The sequence below is a fragment of the Festucalex cinctus genome, chromosome 21, assembly GCF_051991245.1.
Source record: "Festucalex cinctus isolate MCC-2025b chromosome 21, RoL_Fcin_1.0, whole genome shotgun sequence".
Taxonomy (NCBI): Eukaryota; Metazoa; Chordata; class Actinopteri; order Syngnathiformes; family Syngnathidae; genus Festucalex; species Festucalex cinctus.
The window spans coordinates 3,114,545-3,135,015 of NC_135431.1; the positions used below are offsets into that span (position 1 = coordinate 3,114,545).

At 38.4% G+C, this 20,471-nt stretch overlaps 2 protein-coding genes across 12 annotated transcripts in view; one reads left to right on the forward strand and one right to left on the reverse strand.

Annotated features, from left to right (window-relative positions):
- hbs1l (HBS1-like translational GTPase) overlaps positions 1-20,471 on the reverse strand; it is a 45,405-nt gene that overhangs the window by 18,832 nt on the left and 6,102 nt on the right. For 4 of the 11 annotated variants that reach the window (XM_077510602.1, XM_077510603.1, XM_077510601.1 and 1 more), the window contains exons 1-2: positions 630-830; positions 72-137 (exon numbers count right to left, since the gene is read on the reverse strand). In XM_077510602.1, the coding sequence (XP_077366728.1) occupies positions 72-137; positions 630-672 (109 nt within the window). In that variant the 5' untranslated portion in view covers positions 673-830. Of the gene's footprint in view, positions 1-71; positions 138-629; positions 831-9,838; positions 9,958-14,102; positions 14,252-15,078; positions 15,789-20,471 lie in introns of those variants that run through there. The other 7 variants (XM_077510608.1, XM_077510604.1, XM_077510606.1 and 4 more) reach the window with 5 other exon arrangements.
- Positions 5,998-19,774, forward strand: myb (v-myb avian myeloblastosis viral oncogene homolog). The gene is made up of 15 exons (XM_077510613.1): positions 5,998-6,140; positions 7,538-7,655; positions 7,740-7,811; positions 9,107-9,199; positions 10,058-10,278; positions 11,019-11,268; positions 11,354-11,422; positions 12,692-12,796; positions 14,027-14,224; positions 15,122-15,210; positions 15,323-15,407; positions 16,969-17,064; positions 18,203-18,301; positions 18,394-18,456; positions 18,548-19,774. The coding sequence occupies exons 1-15, from the start codon at positions 6,118-6,120 to the stop codon at positions 18,662-18,664; spliced, it is 1,698 nt and encodes a 565-aa protein (XP_077366739.1). The 5' UTR covers positions 5,998-6,117; the 3' UTR covers positions 18,665-19,774.

Here is a 20,471-nt window from a genome sequence, read left to right on the forward strand (position 1 = left end):
TTGCGATTAAAAGCCACAAAAAACGATGTGATGATGCGTTTTTCTCAGCCACTCTCCCAAAGGCAACCCACCTGTTGCTGGTGATATGCAGTAGTCATCCTCCACAGATTGTCCATACAAGTCATCATCTTCAAAATCTAAAATAAATAAATAAAAAGTCAACTCACTACTTAGAAGTTGACACAATGATGCAGTGATGCATTTCGACTAAATGAATGAGGCAATTAAACGTTAAATAAATTACTCTCTGGTAACATTTCATTTTATTTTAATAATTTGAATGAAATGTCACGAGAAGGGAACGGATGACTCATTATGGGACCATAACAAGAGTTTGCAAACTTGCTTCGCAGGCTCTAAATAACAACGTAAAGCCGTAGTTAGTTACTGTCCATATTTATCTTTTAGCACATTCTGTCACGTCCAAACACAACGCATACGCGTTAGGATACATTTAAATAACGCGACAAAGTGGTTGCGAATTGACACGACAGCAGAACAACCTCCCGAGCTAACGTTTAGCCATTATCACTCCATTGGATAACACGGCAATTTAGCTTCCCGGCTAACTAGCTTAGCATGCTGCGGCCGAGTCATGAGGTTTTAAAGCACTCGCCAAGTGAAGGTACCTTCGTCGTAGTTGTAGCCGCGAACGTTTCTATGTCGAGACATTTTGGCTCATGTGTGTTTTGTCGAGCCAGCTGGGAGGATTTTTTTTTGTTTGTTTGTTTTTAGTCGAATGTTGCGGCATGTGTCTCGCTGTCAGAGCGCCGGAGCCATTAGGTCGCTTCTGCGCATGCGCAGCTCTCAGCCCGACTCGACTGTGCGGTCACGTGTGCAAAACAACGCATATTATTTTATTTTGGGATATTTTTTTTCCCCCTATAGACGGAAATGTACCAGCCAATGACGTCACAAAGAGCAGGTTCACCGTTCGATATCTTTTATGAGAAGATGAGCAGCTTCAAAGAATGAAAGAGATTGAAATGCTGAAGTGAACATAAATAAATCTCGCTGACGTCATTAGACGTTGTCAATCTTTCATGAATTGTCAATTTACTCAACATGGGATCCAACTATCGGTAAGCATTTTGTTCTTAGTACTTTTTTGTGTAATACAGCAGTGATTTTTATTTTATCTGTTTTATGATGAAAACAGTATTTTTATTGTGACCACATTGAAATATCCCTGAACAAGATACTTAACTCCCAATTGCTCCGGATGCTGCATCATCAGTAGGTGAATGGGTAGTCAAAATGTAAAGCACTTTGAGGACCTTGTAAGGTGGAAAAGCACTATTTAAATGAAATGCCAATTGTGACCAGATTGGCAGATAAAACCGTTGTGCTCATTTTTCTGCTGATTTTGTCTCATCAGACCGTAACAGTTTTGTCATAGAATTTTTTGTGAGGGTTGTTGTCTGTATGTTTTTTTTCCTCATCTTTTGTTCATCCGCACGTGTAGTAGGATTTGCACTTTTTCATGACCTCTGTTCTTTGAAGGTCTTTCATGACCCATTATATCAGTTGATGTCAGTTGATCAACAAACAAGTGATACAAAGCGTCAAAAATAACACGATACGCTCGCGTGTGTGGGAATCCGCACTAGCCTGCGTAGATCAAAAAAAAAAAAAAAAGGATGGAAATGTCATTCTGATAAAAACAGGTGCAAAAAACAACAACCCAAAAAACACTTGCATTATCGCTAGTGAAATGAGGTTTGTGTGAAATTAGAGCAAAAAAAAAAAAAAGAAGACGACATCTGCTGAGGTTTGTAAGAATGCGGTAGGAGGAATAAGAGGATGCTAAAATAATACATAAGATAAGTTGATTCATGAAGCACAAGGATGGCACCTTAAATGTTTCTGGGACGTGTCAAAGCCAAAAGGCAGCTAAAAATGCACCAAAGCCACACAATGGAAGATGGAAAAAATATTGCAAGAGGTTGTTGTGATTTTTATCTCACAAAAACTAACCTTGCGCAACGTTTGAAAATACATTTCGGGCCGCTCTGTCGGGCTTCCTTTCATCCCAATGTAATCGTTTGCACTCTATTAAAGAAAACAAAAAAAAACAAAAAAATGACAACAGTGTTTCCTCCCCTCCAAATAAGTCTTTTGGATAAAAAAAAAAAAAAAGTAAGTGATGAGACAGATTCAACAGATGGAAGGACAGATTGCGACATGAATGAATCAGATTTGGGCTTTGTGCAAAAACAACAACAAAAAAGACAATTTAATACATTGTTTCTGCTGAGTGGCATTTACAGTTTGTTTGCCTCATCAAAATTTTCATATAGTATAATGGTGAGGTTTTTTTTTTTTTTTTAACAAAGGCATTCATTGTGAGCTATCTATGGAATTATTATTTCAAGTACAACATAACATACATAAAAATAATTGACGTTTACAGACTGGGGAAGGGGGATAATCCCAAAAGGTTTACATAATATTCAGATGGAATAATAATTATTATTATTTACATTAAAGGGATGCTTGACTAATTGAGCAATTTTCAGCAGTAAAAAGTTAATATTTTGTCTATAATAATTGTGGTGACTTCATTATTTTTCATGTACCTTTAAAAAGGATTTTTTTCTACTTGCTGTCGACTGATGATGACATCACCTGTGCTGAAGAAGTAGGTAACGAACAATCACGGCTCACCTGTGCTCCGGGTTTGGTCAGTTCACTGAGCCATGATTGGCCGTTGACTTACTTCCTCAGCACAGGTGATGTCATCATCAGTCGACAGCAAGTAGAAAAAAATCCTTTTTAAAGGTACATGAAAAATAATGAAGTCACCACAATTATTATATTTATTTATATTATTATAGTTTGAGTTTTTTCATTAGTTTTAGTTAACTAAAATAACCTTGGTGGTGACTGCTCAGGGCGCCGCCACCACATTGTTTTCCTTCAAGACAAATAAGTCAAAATGATGAAAAAAAAATATTTTTTTTTCAAAATATATTTCAACAATATTGATTTTCGTGATATTTTTTTTGTTCCAATAAAGCTTTAAAAAAAAAAAAAAAAAAAAAAGTAACCTCTAACTAAAATAACATTGCTTGGGACTTGAGGTGTTCTGCTGCTCGTGTTTCCCAGCCTGACTTGGTTAAATAGTTTATGTATAATCCTTCCAACCGACCGAAACGCGTTTGCAACTCATAAACAAACAGCAATTAAACGTGCATGACCAATTACGGCAAATTCTTTTTGGCTTTTCCCAAATCAAACAACCGTACAGGATCTCATATGTTTGGTGTTCTGTCACGTTTTGGTGGGGATGCTATCTGCAAGCCCCAGAGGCAATCATTTAAAAAAAAACAACATTCAAATGAGCCAACCTGTGCACACAATGCTTTGCAAAAAGGGGGAAGCTCGAGTCAAAATGGCCGCCCGCTCGCTCTTAACCTGCCCAATCGCGCCCATGCAAATGTCCCGGGCGAGGAGTCAATGGATCTCAGGCGGGCTTCCCGCTCCCGACTACTACAACTCGGCTCATTTGCATAACCTGGCTCAATTTGGTTTGGGATAACAAGATGTGGTTTTTAATAATCCCCTCGAGGTGCAGGCAACAGTCAAAGGCATGCTCGCGTCGACTCTTTTTACATGCGGCAAGTTGAGGCGCTTGACTCATTTGCATGAGTGCAAATCCAATTGAAATGATGACTGACCTAAATTAGCACATTTCCATATTTGACAGTCTTGACCAAAGCTTGAGATATTGATCAAGTTTAAGTTGACTCGATGACGAGAGCCACAATGCATGTGTACACACAGGTGCGGGATTTGAAAGCTACGCGCAAGGCAAACAACCCGCCTGTCACGTGACACTTTCGATCACAGGCCAGATGATACTCTTGCCATTATATTCAACAGCCAAATAAACATGCCTGGATGTTTTCAGTAATTACACTCTTGGGTCAAAAATGACCCTTTTATGGGTCAAAAATGGACAGGACCTCAGATACTTGGGTCAATTTGACCCAACTTTGGGTCAAAAATTGGATCATATTGGGTCAGATCGTCTATTTGGGTCAGTTTGACGCACCGTTGGGTCCAGAAATTGGGTCATTTTCTATAAAACAACCCAGAAAGTTGGGTTAGATCCTCTACTTGGGTCAGTTTGACTCAATTTTCGTGATAGTTTTTCACAAAAAAGGGTAATTTGGTATACCAAACTTTGGGTCCAAAATTGGGTCATTTTCTATAAAACAAGCCAGAAAGTTTGATTGTCTTTTTTGGGTCAGTTTGATGCACTTTTGGGTCATTTTCTATCAAACTACCCAGAAAGTTGGGTCAGATCGTCTTTTTGGGTCATTTTGTATTTGCAACTTTGGGTCCAAAATTGGGTCATATTTTATAAAACAACCCATAAAGTTGGGTTAGTTTACTTGTGTCAATTTGACCCAACTTTGGGTCAAAAATTGAATCTTCATATATATATGGAAAAAAAAAAAAAAAAAAAGTTTGGTTAGATCTTCTACTTGGACAAATGTATCCCAACTTTGGGTTTAAAAATAAATTAATTAATTAATTAAAAAAAAGTAGTCCTTTTGTATAAAATGACCCATAAAAAGTTGGGTTAGATCCTCTATTTGGGTCTTTTTTTTTTTTTCTTGTTCAGCTGAAATGAACATTTTACGTTTCAGCAATCCCTTCGAGCATTACAAAGTAACTGCGCGAGTGTGTAGAGCCTTTTTTATTTTTTTTTTTTTTTTTTAAGCAGGCAGGCCACTATTTTGATGAGTGGTCTGGGACAAAAGGCTCATTAGGCCTGATGGTAATTATAACTGACCGGGACAATACGGTCGCGTATGGAGGAACTAATACAATGCGAAGACACGTTTATACAAATAAAGCATTGACCCCCTCCATGCACTGAGTGAAAAGAGCATGTGCAGGGGAGGACATGAGGGTGGGGGGTGGGGGGTCTAGTACCAAAACAAAATGATCATCACAATACACACCCATGGAAATCCACGGTGTGGAGAAATGACGATAAAAAAGAAGAAGCTATAAATCAGCTTTAAAAAAAAAAGAAAAAAAGAAAAGCTGATAAACTTGCTCAACTGGCTTCCGTTTCAAATGAAATAAGGATCACCATGAGCTTGAAAGAAAAAAAAAAAAAAAAAAAAATGCACCTTGGACTACGGGGCAATGCTTTGCTTTCCATAGCATAATTAGACCTATATTTGAATTAATGCATTCTTTTGTTCTCGCGAGGGCCGAGGCTATAAATGCCGGCAAATATCTTGATTGTTATCTGGCCTTCTGACAGCTCGCCGCGCGCGCAAAAAAAAAAAAAAAAAAAACACTTCACGTTCACTTCCTCGCATGCCAAAAGGTCATTCCGCAATTGTTTACTACGCCAACTTCCTTCTCCCTTGCACAAGAACGAGAAGTAACGCTTGAAATGTGTTGGAGTGTAAAAAAAAAAAAGAAAAAGAAAAAGAAAAAGTTGAGCGCGGACCAGCAGTGTTTTGGTGCAGGGTGCATTGATGCATTCATGGGCACTTCGTAAATTACACTGTCACACTTTAAATGAAGCGTAGTTCTGGCTAAATTAAGTTCAACTTGTTTTAGTTTGTATTTAATTTAAATTAAGTGTTCGTTTTTACTTGTCAATATCGACACGGATCAATCATACAAACATTTAAGTAGCTAAATGTTATATTTAGCATAATAGAAGCTATGCTTCGTTTATAAGTTACACGCGGCGTGAAAAGGGAAATCCAGCCATCGATCTCATTTCAGTTCCGAGTCCGCGTTTGAGTGCGAACTTGCCCGCGTGGTCGCCGCCTTGCACTGTCAACTCCTGCAGAGTGTGAAGGCGCGCTCATGCGCATGCGTGCGCGCGCGCAGGCGCGCCAAACGGAGCGGGACTTGAAGAAAGAAAAAAAAAAAAAAAAAAGAAAAGAAAAGAGGGGAGGAGAAGCTGGAGGAGGAGGAGGAGGAGCCGTAGTAAAAAGCTGGCAGAGTTTAAATTAATGTCAACCTGCCAGCTAGCCGGGGAGAGAGACGAGAAGCCGGCGCCGGAGAGCGAAAGTACGTCTTACGCGAGTAGCAGCCCAGCTTGTGAGCCGCACAATCCGGGGGGGGACGACTGACATGACTCGGCGGCCGAGAAACAGGTAACGACTTTATCACCACTTCTACTGCTTAAAAAACCAAAAAAAAAAAAAAAAAAACGTGCATTTTTGGGGGGATTTTCAAACAATAAGTAAATAAATATTTATAGTTGTATCCGTGTGTTTTTGTATTTTTGCGCGGAGTGCTTCGGTCGCGCGCCCGAAACAGGTGGCGGTCATCTGGCACTGCTGTCATTGTGTGTGCGCGCGCACCACCACGCTAGATTTTTTTTTTTTTTTTTGGACCGGTGCGAGCCACGCTTTGACCCAATTGGACTCGCGTGGATATAACGATGTTCACTTCTTATACTGACATTGCATCCTAATACAGAAATAGTTTTAATGCTGTCATCATCGTTTTTTATTATAATTATTATTTGACATAAGTGTATTTTATAAGTAGCCTATATTATATTTTATGGCAGGGCATTGTGTGGATCAAAGCCGAGCGCGGATGTTTTCACTTTCACATTTATGTAATTTTATTTTATTGAGCGGAAGTGATAAAGTGTTTCCCTTTTATTGAGCCGCCTCGCATATTTTAATGTGAAAAATCTCATGACACGACTCCAAACGAAAATGTGTATGAATGCTGAAATAAACTTTTTTTTTTTTAGTGCAGAAAAAAAAGCACAAACTTTGAGTGAGTTATTGGCTTGGTCTGTAAAAGAAAATCAGCAAAAAAAAAAAAAAAAATGTTGATCTTTTTTTTTTTAAATCTGATTTCTGGACAATATTTACTGAAATTCTGAGGATTTGGGCAACTTTAAGTTCAACAAATGTCTCTAAGCGATTAATCGATGATCACAATAGCTGTCAATTAGTTTGCTAATCAATTATCCGGTTAATTGACATACTGTCAAGAATGTAAGAATGTTCCACTAAAATCGATAGTGAATAATTTTGAGTCTCAATGGTTGACTGCACATCATTTTCAGAAGAGCATAAAACATGATGACATCATCATCATCATCGATTGTTCTCCTTTGTTGAGCTCAAAGTCGTCTTATTGTTCCGCAAAGTCGCGTCGGCCGCTTGTTCTCCAAACGGCAGCCCAGGTGGAAGTTGCGGAACATTATTTATCCCGCACCTGAGAGCCGCACTTCCCCGTTCGTTCACCTGTCGTCCTCCACGCCTGCGCTCTGATTGGCCGCCCGCGTGCGCGCGCGCGTGAGCGATGCCGCGCGAGACTGCAGGTCTGAACACGCCGGGCCTCGCGAAATTGCCGGCGTGCGCCGATCCCAGTATCTGTAGAAACCAAAAACATCAGAACCTGTTGGTGCCTAAAACGTCGTCGCCTCGTCTTGGCGAGACGCCCGAAACTTTCAAGAATGACCGGTTCTTTGCGCCGCGGTGCGGATGAATGGGATGTCGGACCCAACGCCTTCCCTGCTTGGCAGTGTTTACAGCAGCGAGGAGGACGAGGAGGAGGCGGAGACGTACGACCACGATTACGAGGGCTCGCTGGCGAAACCCGGCAAGCGGCACCTGGGCAAGACCCGCTGGACGCGAGAGGAGGTAAGTAACCGCGCCTTGAATGAACACACGCTCGAAATGTTGACGGAACCTTCGATGTCATCATCATCATCGTTTGTTCGCCAGGACGAGAAGCTGAAGAAACTGGTGGAGCTTCACGGATCCGACGACTGGAAAGTCATTGCAAGTTTACTAACCGTGAGTCGACCAACGTTCTTTTAATGAAAAAAACAAAACAAACTATAATTCAAAAAAACAATTTCATAAACGAAATAAAAACAAACAAAAAAGGAAAATGCTTTTTAACTCATTCAACCCCGGCTGTTTGACTGGATTTTGCCAGGCCCACAAAATATTATCTTCAATTGCTATAAAAACATGGAACCTACCAAAGATTAGAGTATCTTATTTCATCATTAGGTTCATCATTATTCACAAATCTGTTTAAAACAGTAGGGGTGAAACAGCTTTTTTTTTTTTTTGCAAAATGGCGCCTGGTTGATCTCTTATACTCTGCTGCCACCTGCTGGCCGTTTTTAACTACCATTGCTTCAAGCACTCTTTTCAGTTCAGATGCTACATCAAAGCCTTCTGTATACTCTAGCATAAAAAAAAAAAAAAACGCATAAATACGTCTTTGGGAGCTAATGAGTTCAGAAACGAAAAGTAACTAAAACTACTTTTTTATGTTTAAAAAAAACTAACTAAATCTATAATTATAGCAAAAATGTCATTTGTTTTAGTCTTTGGTAATGAATTTAATGCATGAGCCTTTGGGGATTGTTTTAAAATCGTTTCATTTTGATATGAACCGGAATAAGGACGTTTGAAAGTGTGTCGCGCAGAAGTGACGTCATCTCGCAGCGGCCAATAGAAAAGCACCTTCAGATGACGTCGCTCCCATGGTGGTTTTCAAATATTGCGCACAAGTAATACACTTTTTTTTTTTTTAAACTAAAACTAATACTGAAACTAACTCATGATGATGATGTGTTTTTTTTTCCAGGGCTGATACCGATACCGATTATTAGTAGTCAAGGATGCCGATAACCGATATTTTGAGCCGATATTCATTTTTCACAAAAATGGAAAATATTGAAAATATCTTGCTTTTATTTATTATTTATTTTGAAGCATATCTTTCTTGAAATGTTGCGGGTTCGTAAAATATTGAACTTTAAAAATAAATCTTAATCGATCAACATCTTTGTTTTAAAAATCAAACAAAATGTTCTGGGATCTTCCAGAGACAATTAAAACAAAAATGTAAACTTAAAGTAAATAGCTCCCTATAGGTTTGCTACAGTAAATAACGTTGTTGTTTTTTTTTAATTTCAAGATATCTGAAGTAGTAAAAATTGGACTTAGTTTTAATTTCAAACAAAAAAAACAGAAGGTGCACACAGGGTCACACAGAAATTAGTTTCAGCAAAACTGTTGTTTTTGTTTGCGCAATAACATTTTGACCAAAGTGGTCTTTCTTTGTGTATCAGAACCGTACAGATGTGCAGTGCCAGCACAGGTGGCAGAAGGTTCTCAACCCAGAACTCATCAAAGGCCCGTGGACCAAAGAGGAAGACCAGCGGGTAAGAAAGACACCGCAGCAAAAGCGCCTTGAAAATTAAAAGCTCGCTCCGCAACTATTCAATTCAATTCTATTCAATTCAATTTTATTTATAAGTTCCTTTTGGACCAAACAGAATTTATAATAATATATATTTATAATCATTATTTATGTTGGCAAACACTTGAGGTTGGAGTGCAACGTGCACTGTGCAGTAGGATGATCATTTATTTTTTGGTACAAAACAAGAACATTTTTAAATGTAATAAAAAAAAAATATATATATATATATATATATATATATATATATATATTCAGACAAAATTATTTGGAAAAAATGGAATAAAAAAAAAAAAGTGAGTTATTTTAAAATTTTAAAAAGGTGCAAATGTATAAATTTAAACAACTCAAAAAATCAGTATTAATCTTTTTTTGACGATTAAGCTGTTTTTGTAATTGTGGAGTGTAACAATTGAAATTATAATTGAATTTCGATTCATTGCACAGCTCTATGCCTGCGGTTTAATTGAAGAAAAAAAAATTTTTTTAAGACATTAAAAAAAAATTCATTTCTGTGTCTTAACAATCAAAAACACTTCTGAAGTTGTGCACACTTAAAAAAAACAAAAAAAAAAAAACAAAAAAAAAAAGTTGTACTGACCGGCGAGCCCGAGCGAGTTTACGTTTCCGGCCAGGTGCGGCTGTAATGATTAGCAGGGCGGCTAACGTTCCGCAGGAAACTCCCCTCCTCGCCACTCGACAGGTGCGCTTCTCACTCACCTGCGTAAAAAGATAAAGAACGTGCCAAGGCGTGCGTTTGGGGAGGGAGGGCGTCAAGGGGACGAGAAGGTTTTCCGCTGACGTTGCGCCGACGTCGCAGGTGATCGAGCTGGTGCAGAAGTACGGCGCCAAGCGCTGGTCGGTCATCGCCAAGCACCTGAAGGGCCGCATCGGCAAGCAGTGCCGCGAGCGCTGGCACAACCACCTCAACCCGGAGGTGAAGAAGACCTCGTGGACCGAGGAGGAGGACCGCATCATCTACCAGGCGCACGAGAAGCTGGGCAACCGCTGGGCCGAGATCGCCAAGCAGCTCCCGGGCAGGTGAGAGCAACGCACGCACCAAACCAAACCAAACGAACCAAAAATCAATTGACGACAATTGATTTTGATCAACTGATCAATCAAAATCAATTGATTTGGATCGTTCGTTCGGGACCTCCCTGAACTGCAAATGGTCCAAATGAGCCGTCAAAGTGAATCGGTTAATCGATGATCAAATTAATCGACAACTCCTAATAATTGAGTCATCGTTTGGAGACATTTTTTTTTTAACTTGAAAATTTCCAAGTCTTCTGATTTTCAGCATATCAACGTTAATTGTGCACCGATTTCTGTCATTCTTTGTGAAAGAAGGCCGATTATTTTCTGGGTTTAACCAAAATAAGAGATTAGCAAACATTTTTTTTTTTTTTGTCCAATGCCCAGGGATATCAGTTTTGGAATTTTTCATTTTAGTTATTTTTTTTAATTCGTTTTGGGTTTCATTTTTGAAATTAAGTTAGTTTGAATTAGTTTTAATGGTGGTTCTGTTAGTTTTTATTAGTTTTAGTTATTTCATAAATGCTTAGTTTTAGTTACAGTATTAAATATAAAAAAATAATTTGTTTTTTAAAAAAGCATTTTCATTTTTATTTTATTTCGTTAACACAATTGTTTATTTATTTATTTTTCGTTTTATTGAACTAAAATAACCTTGCTAATGCGCCATTGGTTTAAAAATCATGCAAACTGAATCTCCGATATGAAAGTGGTCCAAATAATTTTTTTTTTGTGTGCGACAGGACGGACAACGCCATCAAGAACCACTGGAACTCCACCATGCGGCGCAAGGTGGAGCAGGAGGGCTACCTGCAGTGCGCCGCGTCGTCCAAGGGCGCCGGCTCGCCGCTGGCGCTGGGCCACGGCTACGTCAAGCCCGCCGCCGCCCACCTGCTGGCCTTCCCGCACCACTCGCCCAATCACGCGCAGCTGGGCCACGCGCCGTCGTCGTCGTCGCCGCTCAACTACGCGTACATGTCCGACGCCCGGCGGGTGAGTGCTTCTTCGCGCGTGCCCGATCCAAGTCCCATCGATAGCTTCGATGCTACAAACGGTTTCCTCATGATCGTTCCGACAGGTGCCTTTCCCCATGGCCTTGCACCTGAACATCCTGAGCATCCCCCAGCACGGAACGGCCGCAATACAGGTACCAAAAAAAAACAAAACAAAAAAAAACACTTGCTCCCAAAAACGTATAAATACGTTCTATTTTAAAGTGTCCCAAAGACATATTTATACGTTTTTTTTTAATGCTAGAGCATACAGAAGGCTTTCAACTACAGAGAATGGGTAACAAAAATGGTAGTAACTACAAAAACGACCAGCAGTTGGCAGCAGAGTATAAGAGATCAATCAGGGTCATGTTGCAACAAGCTCTTTTTGACAGTGTTTTCACGAGGAATTTGAATATTAATGAAACTTAGCTATATTCCAACGCTAATTGCTAATTAATTAAACAGATAGAAATATACCTTTTTTTTCCTGATGAAGGAAGAGACTAATCTTTCTTTTGGTAGCTTCCATGTTTTTATAGCAATAGCACACAATATCCTGTGAGCTCGTGTTAATTTTATACACCACTTTAAATTTCGTTTCACTTTTTAGTCCAGTTTCAAACACATTTTTTTGTTTTTATTATAGTCAACTTTTAGTTAACTACAAATCTAACATTTTAGTCCTTATTTTAGTCCCAGAAAAATAATTTTGTCTAGTTTTAGTCAACAAAAACTGTCAACTTTTTAGTCTAGCTTTAGTCAGGACAATCATTTAACCCCGTATATACTTTTTTGTCAGCAGATTATGTTGGACATTTTGGATCTAAAACTATTTCACATAAAAAATAAAAATAAAAAAAAAATTCTCTCATCAGGCAAGATTTTTTATATAATTTGTGTCGTTTTTTTGTTCATGAACTAAAATGTCCATAGATTTTAGTCCAGTTTTTATTAAGTAATAAATGAGTAAATAAATAAGTAAATGACTACAAGTGAAAATAAAAATGGATATAAAAAAATAATTCCAAAATTAAACACAAATATATTTATATAAAAATATATTTTTTGTTCTTTTTATTTCCATTTATATGATTTTTTTGTATATAATTTTTGAATTATTATTATTATTATTATTTTTTAGTGAAGTACAAGTCTTCATTAGTTGACAAAAATGCACACTCATTGTTTAGGGTTTTAGTCTAGTCTTAGTCCGGTGAAAAATGTGTGTTGAGGAAATTATTTTTGTTTAGTTTTCGTTGACGAAATTAACATTATTGTGAGCCTTGCAAAAATCAGTCCAAATCCCGTAAATAGGCCGGAAGCGAAGTCGGTTGCTTCAGTCAAAATGGCTGCGAAGGAACGAGTTAAAAAACTGACGGCAATATGAGTGGCCTCAAATGTCATATTTGTCTTCCCTGCAGAGACACTATAGCGAGGAGGACCCCGAGAAGGAGAAGAGGGTGAAAGAGATCGAACTGCTGCTCATGTCCACCGAGAACGAGCTCCGAGGACAGCCGGCGCTACCCGTGAGTTGCGCGCTCGTCAAACGCGTTGAATCCGACGCAAGGCATTTGTCATGCCGTAAAAAAACAGATTAAAATTACGGAAACGTACTTGGGGCAAAATACAGGCTGGGGGATTTAGGACAAAATCACCACCAAAGATGAACATAAACCCAGATGTGTAGACTGAGAGAAAGTTACAGTGTGTACATCCTGTATTTAAAAAGTGCATTTTCCTGAGTGAAACCGGCATACTGGGCCTTTAAAAATGAAAAATTCCAAAACGATAATAACCCTGCCAGTCCATATATTCAGATCAGTATTTTGTGGGTCTCCATGTTGGAGATGGTTCAAGAACGCAAGTCCCCTTAAAGTCCACGAAGAAGACTAGAAAGCGCGTTTGTAGTAACAATATAGTAGGGCTGTGCCAAAAAATCGATTCATAAGAGAATCGAGATTCTCATTTATTAATCGAATCGATATTTAATATCCAAAAATCGATTTTATTTAATGAGAAATGAAGAAGAAAGGGAAAAGACAGTTGTTGCCCACATGCTGTTTTTGTGGAAAAAGGCACTTACAATACAAAATTAATAAATGTTTAAAAAAAAAAAAAAAAAAGAGACTGGAGTCGATCATGACAATTTTTTTGCATATTTGCAGAAATTATTTGTCAATCAAATCATTTCGATTCTGAATCGAATCGCAGACCCAAAAATCGTAATCGAATCAAATCGTGAGACAGACAAAGATTCCCAGCCCTACAATATAGCAAAAACTGATTAAAAAATAAATAAATAAATAACTAAATTTTTCTGAATTTAAAAACAAGCAGAAAATCGAGTCCCCCGTTTGTCAGTGTGGAACAAATGTGTGTGCGCGTTTGTGACAAGACGATTTATGTGCACATCGGCCGAGCCGGGCCATGCGGAGACAGCGGTTAGCTTTGTGCGAGTACGACGGAGGAAACATCTGGGGGGGGGTGCTGTTGCTGCACACAAGTGATGAAACAGGACCTGGTCTTGTGTGTGCGTGCGCGTACGTGCGTGCGCGTACGTGCGTGCGTGTGTCCCCGCGACCCCTTGTGCAACACAATACTACTGTCACCCTCCTGCCAACTTCACTTCCCTTTCTGCTTTTCTTCCATTTGGACCGCCCCTTCGCTCATTTGCACAGTTGACTTATTATTATTTTTTTTTTGGGGTGCATCCATCTTACACTTTTTCTTTGTTTGTTTGTTTCTGTCCTGCCCAGATCAACCTGCCTTATCCAAGCTGGGCCAGCCAGTGCCCGTTAGCCCACACCTTGGAGGGCGTGGCCATGTCATTACCTCAACAGCAGGCCGCCACCGCCACCGCCGCCGTCGCACCCGACCTGATGCCGCCGGATCCGAGCCGGCTGCCCGAGGAGAGCGTGTCGCCGTCGCAGTTCATGGACTCCGTCATCAACTCAGTAAGCGCCGAGGTTACGTTGGTTGAACTAATAGAACCAAAAAAAAAAAATGTTCATGAAATAAATACAAACGAAAATGCCTTTAAAAAAAAAAAAAAAGAAAAAAAAGAACTGAAAATACATTTTATGTTTACAAAACTATAATTACAGCAAAAATGTCCTTCATTTTTGTCTTTGCTAATAATTGAATGCATGAGCCTTTGGAGTTGATATTAAATGTGATTTTTATGGAGATTTATTTTGATATTAACTGGGACAAGGATGTTTGAAAGTTGTCATCTAGCAATCGGGCTGGGTTCAAAATATCGATATCGTATCGATACGCCTTTTCATATCCTAATATCGCGACATAAAACAATGTATCGATATATTGACCCCCCCTCCCCTGGAAGCCAGCTGGGATAGGCTCCAGCACCCAGGAAAAGCGGTTAAGAAAATGGATGGATGTCACAACAATGCGGATGTCGTGTCAGGTTTTTTTTTTTTTTTGTCACTTTATTTTTACACAGCCTGTACTGTGGTTGTAATTGATTTAAACTATTATTTGTTTTTTATCGGGCCATGTTAAATAAACCAGATTATTAGTGTAACTGCAATGGATTCAATTCGTAATGTAAATAAATATTCATATTTTTACTAATGCATTCAATGAAGAGTAAGAAGTTTCTACTATTTGCAGCATTGATCATTTTGAAAATAGCTACTGCGTGAATTCCTCAACTGAATCGAAAATTGTTGTGAATCGAATCGAATGGATTCCGGAAATCTGAAATCGATGCCCAGCACTAACTGTATCGCCATTTCCTAGTTGAACTTTTTAAAAACATGCTGTTGTGTTCAATTTTGTCAGTTACCTTCACAAGTTTTGTTTTGTTTTGTTTTTTTCCGATCTGGCAGTTGATGAGTCTGGAGCGCTCGTCGGACAGCGAGCGTCTTCCGCTGAGCTCGTCGTCAGTGGACGCCAAACCTGCGAAGGACAACGACATGTGAGCGCACGTCCACGTTTTTTTTTTTTTTTTTTTGTTTTTTTTCAAACACGGATTTGTGCCCGTTGGCGCTTGATCTGGAGATGAACGTTGGCGCTCTCTCTCGTCGCAGGTTCCTTCCACGCTCCATCGTCCAATCGTCTCCCTCGCCTTTCAGATCCGCCCTAGAGGCCAAGTATGGGCCGCTCAAGATGATGGTGAGGAACAAACTTATCGACAACCTTCAATCGTTTTATGTCCGTTGGGTTTTTTTTTAACCTACTTTTTACCTACAAGAAACTAGATTACAAAGTGAATGTAAATAGTAAACCAGGGGTGTCCAAACTTTTTCATTTGAGGGCCACATACAGAAAATCAGAAGGACGCAAGGGCCACATAATATTATGGATTGTGTTTAGTCCTAAAAATTGTACAAATAATTGATTTGTGCTTTTGCATATTTAGAAAAATGCTACAGTATATACACCATTTTATTTGTAATATGACAGTAGGGTTATTATAGTTTTGGGATTTTTCATTTTAGTTATTTAATAAATGCATCGTTTTAGTTTAGTTTTAGTTAGTTTCAGTATTATTTTTTTTGTTAAATGTGTATTACTTGCGCGCAATATTAAAAAAAAAACCACCATGTGAGCGACGTCATCTGAAGGTGCTTTTCTATTGGCTGCTGCCAGATGACGTCACTCCTGCGTGACATACTTTCAAACGTCATTATTCCGGTTTATTTCAAAATAAATCTACTAAAAATCACACCAAAGGCTAAAACGAAGGACATTTTTGCTATAATTACAGTTTTCGTTAGTTTTGTAAACATAAAATGTAATTTCAGTTAGTTTTAGTTTTTTAAAGCATTTTCGTTTATTTTGTGAACGAAATTGTTTTTTGAATTTTAGTTGTAGTTATTTTGTTAGATTTAGCACCTGTGTTTTTCCAACACCCTCCCTTCTTACGTTGACCATCTCCAAACATTTTTGTTTTATTTTATTTGAACTGAGTCAAATGCCATTTTTAGCACACGTCGCGGGCCACTAAAAAATGAGACGGCGGGTCGCAAATGGCCCCCGGGCCCTAGTTTGGACACCACTGTAACAACTACATGGGTTCACGTTCCAATTAAAAATATTTTGGAGATCAATTCCACTGCAGTCAAAGTTTGGAGGCCGGAATGACATAAATCAGGCAAAAGAGAGATTATTTTGAAATTTTAATGAGCGAGACATTTTGATGCAAGAACTTTTTTGGAAGTATTTGTTACAATTGTGTAAAAAAAACAAAATGTGAGAAATTGTCCCCAAAATGCCGTCAAGGAGCGGAACATTATGAAATTGAAGTGAATTTGTATCTGACATTATGGGAATATCTCAAATAGTTGCCTGGACTGATGTCTAAAAATGGACAATTTTTTGTTTTGTTTTTGTTTTGTTTTTTTAAGAGGGGCGTTGTGGAGAAAATAGGAAATTTTTGGCAGATGAAAAAATTGTTCCCAAGATTTTCTAAATGAGCTGAACAATCAAATCAAATCAGCTCAGCTGGGCGTTTAAAAACCAATAATTTGCATTTATCGGACATCTCCATTGTTTTTTGGAGGGGGGTTTTTGGCAGATGAAAAAATCTTGTCAAGATCTTCTACATGAGATGAACATTTTGAAATTCTAATGGCTTGCATCGGGTGGCTCATGCAACTTTTGAAATTCTATCCCTTCAAAATGAATTTTTTTATTTTTTTTTTTAAACTTGATTTGTTTGTGTGGACGCCAGCCCGCCCCTTTGGATCAGCAGATGGTGGAATCCATCAAGCAGGAGCCGATGGAGTGCGCCATCGAGCACCCGCCTCTCAAGAAGATCAAACAAGAGGTAAAAGCAAACACGATTGCCGTTTGCGAGGCTTCCACAACCGCCGATCCGCAAAAAACCGAGAGGCCATATTCAAAAAATAAATTCGACTGAAAAACATATTGCAACAAGCGTTATAGATGGACATCAACACACCTGACGATATGTTATTTGAGCAAACTGTTTAGTGAGGGGGGGGGGAAAAAAATGTCCAAAACAAGCAAAACAAAACTATTTCATGAAAAGTCAGTTGCTTGGTGGCGGACCCCAAGGCTCAATTCTAGGTCCACGGATTTTTTTAAATAAACGCATTAGTAATTGCCAAAAAACTTTTCCGATTGTTGTTTTGCACTAGAAAAAATATAGTGCAGAAAATCCACGGATGAATCTTTAAATTTGAAATTATTAGGGATAGACCGATTATCGGCCTGGCCGATTACCGGTGCCAATATTTGGCATTTTGACGGCCTTCTTACCAATCTGAAGGCCGATAACGCTGGGATCTCACTGAGCGGCGAATGCTTGCGAAAGTAGCGAAATTTAGGGTTTTCGTCAGGATTTGTTCACAGACAGTTTTGCTGACACATTGGGAACTCCCCTACACTTTATATTTTTTTTAAAGAACAATAATAATGATAACATTAAAAATTGATGTTGAAATTTTGGAAAACTAGCTCCAGTAGAAAACGTTAGGGGACTATTCACTTGTTTAGTTTTTAACTTTGTGTAACACATGCTGATGACTCTGGAAGGTGCCGGCAATTTTTTCAGACTTTTTAAACAAAGCTGTCAATTCTTTGTATGTTTAAGATTAAAATGAAAAAAAAAAAAAAAAAAAAAAATTTTTAAATTTTTTTACGATAATAGTTTCTCTTTTACTGAAAATTAATATCGGCTTTCAATATCGGTTATCGGTCTCCTTGACTACTAATAATCTACTAATCGACTACTAATCGGCCTTGGAAAAACCATATCGGTCTATCACTATAAATTCCAGCCTTGAATCAGTCGAAAACCGTTTGGCGTTCCACACGGCTCCATACTAGATCCCAAGATTTTGATCGCGGACCAATAAACAAGTGTCAAAGTAGCTTTTTGAAACGATTATTATTACGAATACATCTTTTTGACGGCGTTGGCTATGTTTTGACTCTAAAAGGTGGAATCTCCGTGTGAAAGGAGTCCGTACATGCAATGGGACAATCAAGAGATGAACACGCAGCTCTTTTCGCCAAATGCTTCTGCACAGGAAGTACCGGTAAGTCCAACTCTCGTCAATCGGGACAAATCTTCAATTTGAGGGTTTATATATATATTTTCTCCCCACCCCCCGACCCTGCAACCAATCAGGACTTGGTCACCAGCTCGTTGCTCAGCGACGATGGACACAAATCCTACCTCCTTCCTCTACCGGTATGATTATTTTCAATTGATTTCCAGTTAACACATTTAACGATCGATTGATCTTCACGTCGACCGTTCTCGTTTGTTTCCCCCCCGCCAGCCGCTGAGTTCTTGGGAGCAGACGACGTGCGGGAAAAGCGAGGAGAGCGCGATGGCGGCCGAGGCGGGCCACATCAAGTACGTCACCGCCTTCCCGACCAGGACGCTGGTGGCGTAGGACGGCGTTTTGGGGTCATATTTTGTTGTGGTACAACAGTTGGGAGAGGCTCCTTGCACGCCACTTGGTCAACCAACCAAAGACTATATATTTTTTTCATATATAGACAATTGCTTTGGGTTGTTTTTATTTTTATGCATTTTTTTTTCTGTCTCTTTTGGTCCTTTTTTTTTTTTATCATTGTATTGAAAAATGTGGGGGTATATCATTAGCATTGGGCTGTATTTTTAATTCTGAATTTTGATATTAATATAAAGAACAAGTTGATTAATTTATTTTCTATGTTTTGATGATGACAACTTTCCTTTTTTTTTGTAATTTTTATTCCTACACGATTGGCCAACCGAGCATCATTGTTGGCCGATTTTGAGTATTTAAGCCCTCTTAGCATTATTGCGTATCCAGTGACATCTTCATGGATTGAAAACTGACCTATTTGTTGAATTTTTACCATTTTTTTTACTATTATTATTTTTTTTTCAAGGCTGTCATGCGTCTACGGATTATTTCAAGTGTTTGGTGCGCGTCACCTCTTGTTAAAACACAAAACTACTGAACAAACTGTATTAACGTCAGTCGTGTTTTTACGCCGCAGAAAGGGGACAACCTTACAAGTATTAAGCGTTTACTACATTGTCACCTTTGAATTTCATTTTTTTTTTTTTTATGTGATGGGGAAGCATTCAATGAACAAACATTTTTTTTTTTTTTTTTTTACATATATATATGGAAAAAGGATTTCTGTCTACAATATTGACACGTATATGCGTGAGACCACAAGCTTCACCCAGCAGGAGTGACATCAAGATGCACTTGAATTTCATCCATTGAAAAAACACTCATATTTTATGAAAATTAAGACTGTGCATGTTTTTTTTTTTTAATATACATGTATTTGAATAGTTTGGTGTTATGAATGTTCAATCGGCGTCTTTGCGGTAGCCCATTTCAAACACTTTTTTTTTTTTTTTTTAACTACCTATTGTTATACGCCTTGTTTTATATTAGCTGTGCAGAAATCGTTTTATACATTTATACAAACCAAGTTTTCACATTTTTGATACTTTTCTATACTGCCTAGTAAATAAAGTGTGTTTGTTTTTACTCCAATCTTTTGTTCACAGTTGTTTGTATCTTTTGGCATCATTGCGTTCACAACAGTCAAAATTTAATTTCACCAAACTGAACAAGGTCTGAAAAAGATGAAAATCATCATCATGCAACATTAATTTACATTTTCAAACAATCGCTTTGAAGTGCACGTGACACGGCTGTTACGGAAGAAGACTTGGAGGAGTTCCACAAGGTTCACTATCCAGTCCACAAATATTTCAAACTACAGAAATCTGGCGTTCCACAAGGCTCAATACTAGATCCACGCCACATCAATACAGTGGTACCTCTACTTACAAAATTAATTGGTTCTGAAAGAAAGTTCTTAGGTAGAACATTTTGTAAGTAGAGACGCATTTTCCATGTAAATGCCCTAATCCGTTCCAAGCCTCCCAAAATTCAGACATAAATGTTTTATGAAGCATAAAAATGCATCACAATATGTAACAAATACATGTTACAATTAGATTATTGCACAATAAATGAGAGTTGTGCATAATGTAAAAAAACAACAACAACAAATAAACAAAGATGTCACATAGGTCGATAATTATCGGAGGATTTCTCTATTATCTGGTTTATCTGTTTAACGTCAAATAGGTCGATAATTGCCGCTAATTATCGGTCACCGATATTATGGTGCATCCCTAGTGAAGACAAGATCATCCCAAATATTCATCTTTGCTTCATAAAC